Source organism: Aedes albopictus, chromosome 2 (assembly GCF_035046485.1).
Source record: "Aedes albopictus strain Foshan chromosome 2, AalbF5, whole genome shotgun sequence".
NCBI classification, from domain to species: Eukaryota; Metazoa; Arthropoda; class Insecta; order Diptera; family Culicidae; genus Aedes; species Aedes albopictus.
Window position 1 is genome coordinate 183403370 of NC_085137.1, and position 16304 is coordinate 183419673.

The 16304-nt window shown below is 39.3% G+C and overlaps 1 protein-coding gene across 1 annotated transcript; it reads right to left on the reverse strand.

Annotated features, from left to right (window-relative positions):
- Positions 1-179: 179 nt before the first annotated feature.
- LOC115258766 (serine protease grass-like) lies at positions 180-16065 on the reverse strand. The gene is made up of 5 exons (XM_029859164.2): positions 15706-16065; positions 1710-1892; positions 1224-1611; positions 965-1161; positions 180-887 (listed from the first exon to the last, which is right to left on the reverse strand). Exons 2-5 carry the CDS (start codon positions 1756-1758, stop codon positions 475-477), a joined length of 1047 nt encoding a protein of 348 aa, XP_029715024.1. The 5' UTR covers positions 1759-1892; positions 15706-16065; the 3' UTR covers positions 180-474.
- Positions 16066-16304: the final 239 nt, after the last annotated feature.

A 16304-nucleotide genomic window follows, 5' to 3' on the forward strand; every position in this document is an offset into this window, starting at 1 on the left:
TGAGAAGATTATCCCCCATGGCCTTGAAAAAACCAATATACACATGCAAAATGATCATTGGCAGAGGAATTTCTCAATTAATAACTGTGGTAGTGTTCATAGAACACTGAGCTGAAGAACAGGTTATGATGTGATATTTGTACTCCATTGAATAATGAATATCATGTTACCCGAAAACATTGAATAAATAATCAAAAGAACACTTACATATTTTTTATTGTTGAAGAGTAGTTCAAGTTGTTTGCCGTTTTCTGTACTTTTCTAATAATGAATCCAAAGCAATAAAAAAGTCATCTACTTGTTACACATAGTTTTGAAAACATGTAGATCTCTCATTCCGTTCTGCCTCTAATCTCTTACGTGTTCAATTGAAATTCAATGAGAAGGCAAAGGCCCACTATCACAGATATATTGGCCAGCTTTTAACTTTTTGAATATTATCGTTATGTTCAGAATCTTTGCCATGGTCGTTATCTATTCTTTGACTATGCTGAAAATCCAGCTAATGAAGTGCTCAACCTTCGTATACACTCCGGGTTCACTCAAAATCCCGCATTTCTTTGTCCCAAACGAGACAATCCCATACTGAATGTACTTGGACGTCGTATTTGATATATACTGCAGAGGTCCACCGGAATCTCCCGCACAGTTGTCCACCTCGTTGACTCCTCCGGCACAAACGTGACTGTCGTCCAGGCGGACCGCTGTGATCAGGGATTGAACTCTTGGGGCACATTCCGTCAGGGGGACCGGCGGTACTTTGGCATACCGAAGGACGTCAAATGATTCATTCCGATCGGTCAGACCCCAGCCGGAAACGATGAGGAACGAGGGGGCGATAACTCGTTGAAGATGGTCTCGATTGGGCAGACAAATCGGTCGAACACCTGGGGGTTATTGAAAAGGAACATATGAAGGTTTCTCAATTCTGTTTAAAATGATCAAAACACGTGTGGCAACTTACTCTCCCCAATTACGGCGTCACGTTCCAGTCGAAGAAGAGCTATGTCATTGAGCTTTCTTCGTTCACTGTGCTCCGGATGGATTATGGTTTTATCAACCTTAATGTTTTGCGGTGGAGGGGCGCAATCCACTTCACCGTCTAGAACGTTGCAGTCCTCTTCTGAATTAATATCGTTCTCTCCGAGCCGAACTGTTTGTCTGCGGAAGAAGTCATCGTGTTATCTATTATAAACCTAAAGAAAATACCATCAAAATCTTACATTCCGGAGAACTTGACGCAGTGAGCAGCCGTCAGAACGTATCTGTTGCTGATCAGTGTCCCTCCGCAAACGAACCGTCCATTTTGATCTTGCAGCAGAGCCATCCAAGGATACTCGAACGGTTTTGCCACCAAGCCTTTGGATATTCGATCGCCGGCTTGGATTCCGCATATTCGACTGTTCATTACCGTTGGACAACATACGCTGATTATTCTCTGTTGAGGGCCACTACTGGAAGACATTTCCTGATTGCAGATCTTATCTTTGGCCATCTTCTTCAGTTCCGCTGGCCAATACCGGAAGCCGATGGTGGCGTATTCTTTGTAGATGGGGCATTCTCGCAGATCGATACAGAGCTCGCTGTCCAAGCATGTCTGGAGTTTGATCTCTGGGGGAAAATAAATCAACTCAGTCTTATATGCAGTGCTGGATAATTAAAAATTCGTACTTTTATGCTATTAATATAGATAGGTCATTGATACTCACGTGCCACTGTCAGTTGAATAAATAGGCTTACAAGAATAATGAATCTCATTGTTGCGATCACTGTGGACGTGGACGAGGTAGAGTTGGGAACCGTTGTAGTTGGTGCGAGAAGTGCGAATATTCCCGGGACGTGATGCTTCAGTTCGGTTGACGGCGGTGGGCCCGTTCGGGAGTGGTTGTGTACTGGGAATGAAAGAGGCACATCGTTTTGCTTTTTATTATAAAGAGCTTGACTGGTCTGTCCGGTGTGCGGTGTTTGAACGATTATCGATCGAGATGGATAGGTCGCTTGACAGGCCTCCCCTGTTCGATGTTCATGATTGAGAGGGTACATCGAGGCGTCGTCGTCGTCGTCGTTGGAATACCGTCGTGCGGGGGGATCTTCTGATGGGATTTTTCTTCTTTCGTTCTGGTTAGGGTGGATCGCTCCACCTGGCCGATCGTGGGAATGATATTGAGAGGGAAGTGGATATTTCCCGTCATGGAATCTGATCGAGTTGAATATTGATAGAGAAAATGAGAAGTCCTACTAAATTGGAAATAATCCGCAATTGTGGTCAATTGACTGAAAATGTTTCTTTAAATTCAATGATTATAATAATACAATTTACTATAAGAACAACCCCGATCAGTTATGATTCAACAGTCGCCGAAAAAAGTACCTTTTAAGTGACATTGCATCTGAATGACGTCTCCGGTAATGATTCACAATTTAAGTCTCATCAGAGCTGTAATATTCTGATAATTTGTTAAAGATTTCACAACATTATGACGGCCACCAGATGAGAAATAAATTAGTAGAAAATGTGGAAACAGCATCATTTTGCAAAGAAGAAGTGTAGAAAGAATAATCCCTCATGGAATTGCTCATAAACTAAGTTGGCCAAATTTTATTTTTCTCAGAATCATATCCCCTTCTCGTGGAATTTAGCCATACAAAAAATGAGCCGGACACGTTCGCTTTATAAGCCGATGGTCATGGGTTCGTTTCTCAGCAAAGGCACTTGTGATTTTTTGTTCAGTTGCTGAAAACGGCTGACACTGTCCCACTTCTAAACCCGTAGAGCGATTCCAAGCAACAGCATCAAAATTAAGGAAATTTTTTAATTCATGATTTTCTATTGAACTGAAACTTTGCACAGTTTTTCAGTTTTACCTAAATCGCCATTTTTTGATATCAAATTTTTATTTTGAATCACGACTAACTTTTCAAAAGGGTGTATGTGAAAATGGTTCAAAAATATTCAAAAATCTGCACAGCCAAAATGTTTCGTTCGATTGCTATGAATTTTTCAGCAAAGTTAGATAACTAAATGGTGATTCCTAATAAAATATACACTGTGAAAAAAAAATCTTTTTTTAACATGAAAAATATAATTTTTAGCACAAAAACTTAAATATCTCAAAACCCTATCTTTTTACCAACGTAATTTTTTTAGGGAAGACGGTCCATTGTATTAGCAATCTACCATAAAAATTTGGTGATGGTAAACTAATAAACAAAAAAGTTATAACATTTCAAACATTTCACAATTTTCACATTTGGTAAATATTTTTTTCTGTCTAAATTATTTCGGTCAGAAATCGCAGTTTGATGCTAATTTTATTGTTCAGCAAAGCTAGATTACTAAATTGTGATTCTTAAGAAAATATACACTGTGAAAAAAAAAACTTTTTTAACATTAAAAAATATCATTTTTGTCACAAAAACTCAAATATCTCAAAACCCTATCTTTTTATCAACGTAATTTTTTTAGGAAAAACGGTCCATTGTATTAGAAATCTACCATAAAAATTTGGTGATGATAAACTAATAAACAAAAAAGTTACGACAATTCAAACATTTCGCAATTTTCACATTTAGTAATAAATTTGTTTTAAGTGTAAATTATTTCGGCCGGAAATCGCAGTTTGATGCTGTTTTTATTGTTAATGGCCTTGCGTGAGCAAAACAAGCTGTTTTATTATGTATTATGTATATTATATGTACAGTAATGTTCCGATTTTATCACGCCCTGCGCGCATTAGTCGTTTATTCATTAATTTGCTGTTACATTTGAGGACAAGTGTTTTCCCTCTTCTTCAAGATGAATGTTGAAAGCGTGTTTTGCAACGCTAAAAATATTGAAATAGGTATAGATGTTTTTAGAATATTTCAAAGCATTTTTGAAAAGGGGCGTGATTAAATTGTTTAAACAGATGTCGCTGATGGTACGGTGGCATGACTCTCTGCACTTAGCACTTATGGCAATTTCTCAGTTGTTGTCGTTTTCGAACTTCCTGCGCTCTGCTTTACCGATGATATACAGATGGCTCGTTTGTCAAAGTCTAGACGGCAGGACGTGCAAATGCGTAAATTTGTATTCAATGTGGACATTTGGGCATAACCAGTCTCTTTCAGTTTATCTATGGTGCTTTCGGTGAGATTTCGTAACTCTTTTGAACATTTTTTCTTCATCAAACGGTCTACAAGAGAGCGTTGAGTTGAAGACCTTTGAGAAAGCGACTGTTCATGTTGTTCGTTAGATTATAATAAACAAAATCACTTATTAGTTTTAACTGACTTGTTTGGTGTTGTTTGCTTGGCTGAAGAAAAAATTTACTATAAAATTTTTAATATCCATAGCGGTAGTATTTTTTTTGCATTATCGTGAGCATTGTCATGGTATGTATACAGACAAACAAACGTAACACTGACGAAATTTTCATTGACCACGCCTTTAACGATCATTTTGAATCTTGGTTGTGGCTTTCATAACCAGAAGAGCGCCCATCGTTTTTCTTTGCGTTTGACGTTTCACACTAGCGCCTTCTGATGACGATATTGCACAACACAGTGTTTCGTGAAACATTTCCACCAGGTGGTGGTAGTGTGAACTGGGCGATGGATTTTCACGGAAATTGTTCTAAGCGTTTTGTCTGTTTGTCTGTGGTATGTACTTTTCATGCATTTGTTGTTGTTGAAGTTACTCGCATTTTTCCGATCATAAAGTCTGTTCTCTAAGAGGTATTTATTTTTGCAGATAAACTAGACATATACGCGTATTTAAGTTTTTATTATACAGCTTTTGTCTTAAAATAAGTTTAATTCCATTTTTCTTATAATCAACAGCTTTTCAACACTATCAAGGGATTTTTTCACCAGTCACGTACAATAAAAAGTATGACACTCAATATTTTTGATCACAACACTGGATCGCGTCTAAGTTTCAAATAGATACTATAGTAATTATGAATAACACTAGTTTACAGCATTTTTGAACTCGGTAAGCTGATGATCATTTTTGGTGTAGAATCATGCCCTGAGTTCGAAAACGCGAAGGAAAAAAATTACAGTAGAGCGGAAAATTGTTCGACTTTCCATACAAGGTTGATGATTTGAAATCGATTTTTGTTCTATTTTTAAGCAACGTCGCTCACTTCACACACCTCATTCTCCGTAATCAATGCTCCGATTGAGCTGAATTTTTTACTGTAACTCGCCTACATATGATATGTCAAATAAACGTCGAGAAAGAATTTTTAAGTTGGTTTTTTCTTATTGAAAAAAAATGCATTTCTTCAAAAAAATTAGGGAATTTTGCTAAAATTTAAGAAGATCGTCCCTAAAACTCGCCAATATCTTGAATTTCATCAATCTGACGCAAAACCTGTATTCAGATGACCGAATGGTATTGTATTCAGCTTTTAATTTATGGAAAAAGATTTAAAATTGGTTGAACAAAGCGCAATATATTTGAATTTTAGTAAATTACATATTTTGAAAAGTTGCAAAACTCGATATTGAGCGAAATCTCAAAAACTGTTCTACTTTAATTTTTTTGAAGGTCGGTTTCGAAATCAGCACTAAATTGTGCTTCAAAAATTTTGGTCGTTGACAGAAGTTCACGACTTTCGTTTAATTTTGTAAACTTGTGTAATCAAACAAAAATATCATGAAAACAATTCGTTTAATTCAGGCGGTAGCTTTTACAATAAAATCAGCATCAAAATATAATTCTCGAAATAATTTACACAGAAAAAAAATTTTTTTTTTGTTACTAAATGTAAAAATTGTGAAATGTTTGAAATGTCATAACTTTTTTGTTTATCCGTTTACCATCACCAAAATTTTATGGAAGATAGCTGATATAATGGGCCATTTACCCTAAAAAATTTACGTTGGTAAAAAGATAGGGTTTTGAGATATTTAAGTTTTTGTGACAAAGATCATATTTTTTTTAAGTAAAAGAAGAAATTTTTTACAGTGTATATTTTCTAAGGAATCATCATTAAGTTATCTAACTTTGCTGAAAAATTCATAACAATCGAACAATCCGTTTTTGCTGTACAGCTTTTAGAAAATTTTTGAACTATTTTCGCATACACCCTTTTGAAAAGTTAGTCGTGAGAGAATATGAAGGTTTAATATCGAAAAATGGCGATTTAGATGAAATTGAAAAACTGTGCAAAATTTCAGATACTTTTGAAATGGTCGCTCAGGATCGACTGACATGACCCCGTGGAATTCCTCCGTAGCCGTAGCTCCAACGGATCTGAACCCTTAATTGGACTTGAAAATAAAGAACAGTCACACATTAACATCATCGAGCTCATCATTCTACCATGGACGGACAGATTATAAAAGTCAAAGCAGCGCAAAAAGCAATTAGTTCGATATAGTGGAATAGAATACATTTAGGCGCTGTGCGAAGTGTAAGTTCAGCTGTCAATTGAAATCGCTAATGTAGGACCCTACACTGAAAGACGGCTTGCGGTAGGGGAGACTGGGGAGACTTGATCCCTTTTTCTTGATTTACCTGAAACTTTAAGAAAAACACAAAACTAGATCCGATTTCCGTACAAAATGGCAGGTAAACATCTATTGCAAGTTAATACACAACAGAAGGCCTTTAAATTATTGTTAAAGTTTTCAAAACTGTGTTTTTATGAAGGCATGTCTTATGATGCATTTTTCAAAAATGGGTGACACTTGTTCCCCCTTTGAGCACATGGTTTATTTAAAGGAAAAATAATTCCAGAGTCTTCCTATTCATTTTGTTTTCGAGTTTTCTTGTATTTTCGATGAATATGGAGTGTTTGAAATTGCAAGATTTCCTTAAATTTTTAAGGATATGCCGTATTTTAAAAATGGGGAGACTTGATCCCCCTTTTCTTGGTTTGTACTAAAGTTATAATTATCTGACACATTTTATCGATGAATAGACTAGAATTCCAAGTAAATAGAGGATTCCGAATAGAATTTTATTTATCACATGTATAATGAGTGTGTAATCCTCGAGGGATCAAGTCTCCCCATGTCACCGTTGTGTATACTAAGCTGAATTAATTAAAATGTGTTAACAACAGCCTTATTTGGATAAATAAGTTTGAAAATATTTCATTCAAACTATGTGCTGTGAAATTTTGACACGATTTGGTTCAATTTTCACAAAGTTATTGAGATTTTTCGGAATCGCCCAAAAGATTTCTGAAGGACTGAAAACAAACCATCAGCCGTTAAAAAATAATGCAATGTACAATCGAAATTACCTATAGCCAAAACATAGTCGTTTGTCCAGGAGTAGTTTTTCAAAAATTATGCTAGAAGAAAAATGTTTTTGATTCCGAGCAAATATGGGGGGAACAAGTCTCCCCAGGGATCAAGTCTCCTCAGTCTCCCCTAATGACCAGAATAAACATGTTTTCAAATTTACCGAGGGAAAACGTGATCATTGACCAACAAACGCTTCTTGTGTTCATTTTGTTTTGCCCCATATCAACTGGTTCGATAGCTGAGTGGTAGGCAGGGAGCGAGCCTGGTGATCACAAGGTTCTTTGTGCACAAATTTAGTGGCGTTGTGAATTTAAATTTGCCCTCAGAATAGTAATTTCAACCGCAAGCCGTCTTTCAGTGTAGTGATCAATAGAGCTTTAAATTATATAAGGCATTTGCGAAAAAAACAAAACAGAAACATCTTAACATTCAAGTTTATATTTATGTTCTTATTAGAAAAAATGTACCTCAAATATATTTCAAACTAAACCAACTTATTTTGTTTATCTATTGTGCATCCGACGCCCTTATCGTAAACTCAACCAAACTTGTGTATGCTAGCCGCTGGAAAGTCGTGTGCGAAATTCGACTGTGATAATAATTAATTCTGGCTAAATGTGTGCAAATTTCGCAATATGATAAAACAATAGGAATGAGCGATGCAATGACTGCTGTTGACTTGTACTGTACTTGTTACTGTTGAAAAGGGACTTTTAACCTTCAAATACCTATATCACGGTAACTTTACGCGGAATACCGTGACTATAAAAAAAATGCGAACTTTCACTTTGCGCAGCTCCTAAGGATGGGATCATTCATTTGCGAATTATTACATTTACTTGCTACTATCTCAGTTAAGAAGAATGCTATCAAAAACAATGTATAGACTGTTTCAGAAATTATAAATACACTAACGATTAACTACCACTTCAATTTGGGCACAATATACAAAAAAGTGTCTTCTAGCTTTTATAGTAAACATGCTAAAGAAGCAAATAATACCAATTTTGTTGATGTTTCTGGTAAAAGTTGAAAAATAGGGCTCTGTAAACTAGATGAATAAAATTTGAAGTTGCACAAAGTGGTCAAAAAATGTAGCGTATTCTAAAAGAAAAAAATCTCACAGATAAAATATTTCATTTCCAAGCACAATAAAAATTGCTGTATCGATAATAAAAGATATTTTCAGATTGGTAATAGTAATTTTTGCTGGAATATTTGATCAAGAACTACCATTACGAGCCTTCTCAATAATTTTTTTTTAAATTTCTCAACATCACCAGTAGCAACAAACGTTAAGCAAACGAATGTCTTAATTACTGCTTACTGCATTCGTTTTTATGGTTTGACAAGATTTGCCATCTGACGGACCGCATGAGGTTTGTTTAGATTAAATGCGTTCAGGAAAGCTAAGAAACTGTGTGGTAGTTCTTATGTTCCGTAGAAAACCTTAAAAAAAATAAGAAACTTGATCTCCGAAAAAATGTTGTGGAAATGTCTTTATCGATTTTTCCCAAATTTTGATCAAGGCATTCCTTAGACAACTTGTTGAGAAAGCGAATGTGATAAACATTTAGATATTTTTTGGTATTTAGTGATAAATAATGTAGAAATCATTAAAAAACAGCTTTGTGCAAATGCAAATTTGGAAAATTAAGTTTTTTGTTAGAGAACTCGACTGTTCTTTAAAATATCAAGACATTTGGAAGGAAATATACAAATATGGAGTACAATATGCTATACTCGGAAAGAAGTTGGTAAAAATCATTAAAACAGTTCAATTAATTTAATAAACATAGTGTATTTATAATTTCTGAAACAGTCTATATGGATGAATTTTTCCTTGTAGTTTTATCTGAAAGTTTTCTGAATAATATTAGGGTCGCACACGCATATAAAAGTCGTGAGCGAGCTGTAAAGGCAACTCTCCACGCCGTGAATGTAAATTACATTCACGGTGTGGAGAGTTGCGTTTGCTACCTTCTGTAAACTTTATTATTGACGATACGATAGTACATTGTTCTACCAAGTTTCAGGTAGAAAAAAAATAAAAAATTGCCTCATACATTGATTTTTGCTACGATGCTTCTGAAATGAGTTAATAGCAAGTGAATGTAATTGATTGCAAATGAATGATCCCATCCGTGGCAGCTCCCTCTCAGCCGCCTGTGAACCGATTTTAAATTTTCTTGCAGGGATCTTCGACTCAACGCAAAATTGTGGTATACCACTGGTATACCGTTAGCAGTGAGAAGGGACCGTGGTGCCAAGAATAAGAAGGATGATCCTGTAACAATAAACGTGATAATTCAGTACGAATCTTACCCAAAATGTATCAGTTATATCGATTAATATTTTTCGCAAAATATGCTTGGTATTTTTTTTTTCATAAATCTTCCAAATATCAAAATGGGCTGCATAACGGTGAGTCGATAAGCAGAGCGTCCAACATAGCTCTGGTCCTCACAAGTTCTTACCTCATGCTTCCACGGGTCAAGCGATGACAAAGACCGCCAGCTAAGAGTTGTGTGCTTATCTGGTAGTGCAGCCTGGGCACTGTTGTCCTTCTGACTTCAGCTAGATTGAGGAGGTACGATCCGAGTGTCTGTTCACCAAGGAGATGCGGCTCAAACAGCGTCTGTTCTGGCATCCAGCGGCTGAGTAAGAAACGCTGCACCACGCCCAGCTAGATCCAAGGTGGTAGCCCCATCAGCGTGGTCGTCCCAGTGTTGGTTGGGACGTTAAACAGAACTGGCACGATGGCCCTCCGGCGAGACAGGAGTGTTGGCGTAGGCCCAATAAGCCACCCGTAAAAATCCCCATTGCGAATAACAGAGGAGAAAATACGACTCGATACAATCGGCAAAGACCCACGCGACGAAATAAGGACTACGATTGGAAACTTGGAACATGGAATTGCAAGTCACTAGGTTTCGCAGGATGTGACAGGATAATCTACGACGAACTACATCCCCGCAACTTCGACATCGTGGCGTTGCAGGAACTTTGTTGGACTGGTCAGAAAGTGCGGAAAAGCGGGCATCGAGCGGCTACATTCTACCAAAGCTGTGGCACCACCAATGAACTGGGAACAGGATTTATAGTGTTGGGCAAGATGCGACAACGTGTGATCAGGTGGCAGCCGATCAACGCAAGGATGTGCATGTTGAGAGTTAAGGGCCGTTTCCTCAACTACAGCATTATCAACGTCCACTGCCCACACGAAGGGAGACCTGATGACGAGAAAAAAAGCGTTCTACGCGCAGTTAGAGCAAACATACGATGGTTGCTCGCCGCGTGACGTGAAAATCGTTGTCGGCGACATGAACGCGCAAGTAGGAAGGGAGGAAATGTACTGACCGGTAATCGGGCGAAACAGCCTGCACGCCGTATCGAATGATAACGGTCAACGAAGCGTAAACTTTGCAGCCTCTCGTGGTATGGTAGTCCGAAGCACCTTCTTCCCCCGCAAACATCAAACAGAAAACCAAATCGACCACGTTCTAATCGACGGTAAATTCTTCTCGGATATAACCAATGTCCGCACATACCGCAGTGCGAATATAGATTCGGATCACTACTTAGTCGCTGTATGCATGCGCTCAAAACTTTCGACAGTTAACTTTATACGTGCAGAGGATCTACGCGCCCTTGGAGTTTTCGAACGGAAGGTGTTGCGTACCATCTACGGCGAAGTGCAGATGGAAGACGGGACTTGGAGAAGGCGAATGAACCACGAGCTGCATCAGCTGCTGGGAGAACCAACCATCGTCCATACCGCGAAAATCGGGAGGCTACGGTGGACGGGTCACGTCATCAGGAGGTCGGATAGCAATCCGACTGAAATGGTTCTCGAGAGTCATCCGACCGGTACAAGAAGACGTGGAGCGCAGCGAGCTAGGTGGGTCGACCAAGTGGAGGACGATCTGCGGACCCTACGCAGAGTGCGGAACTGGAGACAAACAGCCATGGACCGAGTGGAATGGAGACGGCTGCTATGTACAGCAGAGGCCACCGCGGCCTCAGCCTGATCGTCAAGGTAAGTAACAAAATGCAAAAAATACAAAAGTTTCTACTTGAAATGAAAAGAACCAACGATCGAATTCCACTATCGACACTCTTGTACAATATGAGTACTCTCTTCGTGTAATTCGAGCCTTTAGGGACTGAGAATCCGAAACTAACCAGCCTGAGGCTAAAATTATTATTAACTCTTTGTCCACCCTCAGTGACACCACGCTTTCCACCACAAGCGTGTTTTATGGTGCGTGTACTCATTACCTGACGCAACCACTCCCGGGTTAATACAGATGAGAAAAAAAATGTACGTAGACCTACTTGAAGAAATGTCTCACATAATACTACCAGGTAATGGTTTGTTAGAAAATAGTCTTATAAAATCCCGTTAACAAACGTCTTTGTTTAATCAAAGTGCAAGCCAACTTGTATAGATTAGGATCAACGTGTCATTTTTTTTATCTGTATTAACGAGTTTTTTAGCCCTGGGCTAGTTCATCTCGGGACCCATGCTTTACTTCCCTTCCGAAGGAAGAACTTACATTTTGCGAGTTTGTCGGGATTCGATCCCAGGTCCTCGGCGTGATAGTCGGGTGTTCTAACTATCACACCAGGTCCGCTCCACCAACATGTTATTCATTTATTTAGTACATATTACATCAAATTAAAGATTTCATCGTAAGTTTTCAGTGAAAATCAAAATGGAAGGTCTACATCATATCAGTAGAAGCTACTTTTTTTCGTTTGGCATGGCAAAATGTTTTGATTGAAGAAAAAATACCCCAGCCGCGGTCTCCCGTTCCTATGATCCCCAAGCCATTCAGGTGCTCGTCGAAGTGCTGCTTCCACCTTTCAATCACCTCACGTCCGTCCGTCAAGAGGCCTCCGTTCTTATGTCTGCATGTTTCGGCTTGCGGCACGAAGCCGTTGTGGGATGCGTTGAGCTTGTAGCACTCCCGCCCCGTGTTTCGAGGGAACGGTACAGCAGTTCCATTTCGACACACTTCACTTCTTCCAGGCAGCGCTTGTTCTCTGCTGTTATTGTTTTGTAAAGCTCCTCGTTCTGTCGGCTCCCTTGCTGCAGCATTACCGCCCGCGCTGCGTTCTTCTCCTCCAAAACCGTTCTGCACTCTTCGTTGAACCATTCGTTCCGTCGATTCCGTCCTACGAACTCGATGGTGCTCTCGGCTGCGTAGTTGATGACTGCTTTCAGTGTACTCCAGCAGTCCTGTAGAGGGCCCTCATGGAGCTCGCACTCGTCTGGCAACGTGGCCTCGAGATTCTGCGCGTATGCTGAGGCGACATCCGGTTGTTTCAGTCGCTCTAGGTTGTACCGTGACGGTCGCCGGTACTGTACATCGTTGATGACGGAGAGTTTTGGGCGCAGTTTGACCATCATCAGATAGTGGTCGGAGTCGATGTTGGCGCCACGATAGGTCCTTACGTCGATAATGTCGGAGAAGTGCATTCCGTCAATCAGAACGTGGTCGATTTGAGATTCCGTCTGCTGTGGTAATGTCCAGGTGTAACGATAGGGGAGGCTGTGTTGGAAAAAAGTGCTACGTATGGCCATATTTTTGGAGGTGGCGAAATCAATGAGTTGTAGGCCGTTTTCGTTCGTCTGCTGGTGGGCGCTGAACTTTCCAATCGTCGGTTTGAATTCCTCCTCCTGGCCTACCTGAGCGTTTAGATCTCCTATATTGATCTTGACGTCGTGGTTTGGCCAACGGTCGTACTCACGTTTGAGGTGCGCATAAAATGCGTTTTTGTCATCAACAGTGCTTCCGGAATGAGGGCTGTGCACGTTCATTATGCTAACCTTGAAGAATCGGCCCTTGCTTTCAACCTGCACATTCTTTCGTCGATCGGCCAACAACCGATCACGCACCTCTGCGCATGTTGCCCATCATGTGTTGCCACAACTCTGGTAAATGGCATAATTGTCTCTAAAAGTACGCACCATAGATCCAGTCCAACACATCTCATGTAGTGGAACGATTCCGAACCCACGGTCCTTCAGTTTATCGGCGAGTATGCGGGTGCTTCCGGAAGTTGAGAGATCTGCAGTTCCACGTATCGAACTTCCTATCGCATGTCCCTTTTCGTCGCTGTGGCCGTCGCCATTAGTATTGGTTTTCAGTCTTCTCTTGCTGATTTTTCGGAACTTGCATTTTTACGGCTGATTTGCAGAGCCTGACACCAACCCAGAGAACTGGGCTTACTTTCCCGGAAGCTATTGGTTTTGCATTGGTATTTTCTCCAAGGCAGCTTCCATTTATTACGTGAAGCTAAAATCGACATTTTTCGACCTCTCCTCTCCCCTCCGTAATGCTTTTTTGTATGAAAACCCGATTTTTTTTGTTTATTTTTGATAATTGGCTTCTTTAACGGTGTTGAGATAATTCAATATTCTGAATCTGCATGTCAAACTGAACCGAAATCCAAATTCTCATGAATTTTGGAGCCCGGGAACCTATTTAAAAATCAATTTGAAGTTTGTATGGGAGCGATTTGACGAAACACCCCTCGTCGCAGTTTGTTCTGTGCGGAGCTGTCAAACAGTTGCCCAGCTGTCAAAAGGTGATTTCGAAAAACCTCTTTGAAATTGATTTAAGGTGCCAAAATAAAGTGTTAAAAATCTAAAAAAAATCACAGTGCTTTAGAAAAAGGTGCTCTTTTGTATAAGATCAAAGAATCAAGAAATTTTTCAAAATTTAAAAACCCAATTGCTGAAAAAGATAATTGCTGAAAACATTGGTAAACTAATCCTAACAATCCTAACCTGACTGAATTATAAAAATTCGTCCAAGATGTCCAAAGATTTTCCTGAAGTTTCACAGGAAACTCTGTCAAATGTGAAGTAAGAAATTTCCTTCCCCCTAGAGCGTTACGTAATTTGAGGATGGCGCATTACTAAATGTTTCGGAAAACATTGCTGAAAATCAGTAGTTTCTAATTCAGCATCGCAAAATTAGCAATATTTTCACTAGTAGCCTAGAGTAGGAGCCGATGACCGGATTTAAGTTCGTGGAGTAGGCAAACTTTTGTCATGAGATAGCAACTTTTTGTTGACTTCCGAAGGAATTCAGCGGATTTAATTCACCCTGCTACAAAACACCATCAGGTAGATCATTCCCTTTTGGAATGATTCTGCAGCCATAGGTTATCCTTGCGCTGATGGTGGGTACACGTTTATCATCATCATCATCATCATCATCACCGAAATATTTTAGGCCGTTCGTAGAGTGTTTGACATACTAACCCATTTCGACGGAACGATGGCGCGTGTGAATGCCATAATTCAACAACCACTAAGTTAAACCAAATTGATAACGACCAACATTCATTGACCTAGTGGCAAAATTGTGGCACAAATAAAAAAATTCAATCGCCGCGAAACGAGAGCAAAACCGCAAACTTAAAAATGACTGTTTACACAAGCCGACGAAAAAAGATGAACGAGGGTTCTCTGAGCTAAATATTACAAGCGTATACTTTTTATCGTAATCTAATAGGATATAAAGTAAACGCTTGTTATTTTTGGCACAGAGAACGCATATTCATCTTTTTTCGTCTGCTTGTGTAAAGCACATGTGTATATCCCTTTTGTGACGGAGCGCAAAAAATTGAAATCTCCATACAAATGGCTCAACTTTGGCTCTCCAGAACTCTCGGATTTCCCAACAAAACAACAATTATTTTGCATCATTTGAAAGAACTACTTTTTATCTTTCGATTTCTAGCTTTGACTACCTAGACAAATCGGAAATAAAAATTATGCGACAGACAAAACTTTTTCAAGTTTTACGGTTTTTGTCCACTTTTTGTTTACCTTGTTGTGGTAAATCTCACAGGCAACGTAAACAAAAGTTTGTTTACACACAAACAAGTATTAGTAATAGCTGAATTTTTGAAACAGTTTACATCACATAAAACAAAGTCTAAACAGATGAAAAAATATGTAAAACTGCTACCGCTGAACAGCTCAATTGTGCTGGTTCGTCACGAAAGGGATATGATATGTTGTTAAACAGACATGTTATTCTTAAACCATTGGATAAACCTTTTCATCGCTTTTCCCAACCGTTATTGTCATCAACCACCAGAACCACCTCAAACGTTGCCCAACATTGATTAAAATCCCCTACGCTCATCTATCGAGCAAGCAATATAAATTAACACTGATACAAACTCATATTACTAGCGTACCGATTACCGATTTGTACACTCTCTTATCAAAGTACAATTCTATAGTACATTCAACCGATGCATTACTCTGAAGTCTCGGATCAGTGAACACATTCACACAGCTTTGTTCTTCGCACATTTGCCTTTTGCCTCTCAATAAAACAAGCACATCTCTGGATTTTACTCAATCATTACTTCACAGCACAAACCGGCCCCTCTACGTCCTACAAACACCAAGTTTACCGGAAAACCCACCTTCACTCGTCTGCGGAAAAGCGTCTTTTCGCGAAAATCCACCACACCTCAGCACTGCTGGCCTTGATGTGGGCCAACTTGAACAAACTAAATTCGTGTCTTGCTGAATTCACTAACCGGACTGATATGAGAGTTGGCTTGAAGCGAACGGCAGATACCATGAGAGCAAGTTCCCTATGCTCGTTCCACCACACCCCTTAGCTACAGCAGATCCATTCCGTTGTTGTTGTTGCTTTGGGTTGGGTTGTTGCGGGGAAATCCCTTGGCGATGCGCAGCAAAGCCACTTTAGTTATTCTTTTTCGGTTTGGTTTTATGATTAGCGGTGGAGTTGTTTTTATCGTTCCATGGTTAAAGGGTAAAAAGTGGTTGGCCATTTCTTACTTGGTGTTTTGATATGGGATTGAGGAAAAAGTTGAATACTAGAAGAGGAGAACTTTCGATACTGAAACTTTACAATCTTTTAGTGCTCCAAAGTTACACAAATTTGACCCCATAAATAGTTTTTCCGAGATTTATTCCTGGGATTTCTCTTTTAGGGAACATCCCAGAAGAGACGAACCAGCCAAGGGCTGAAAGTCTCTCAAATAAAGATAAATCA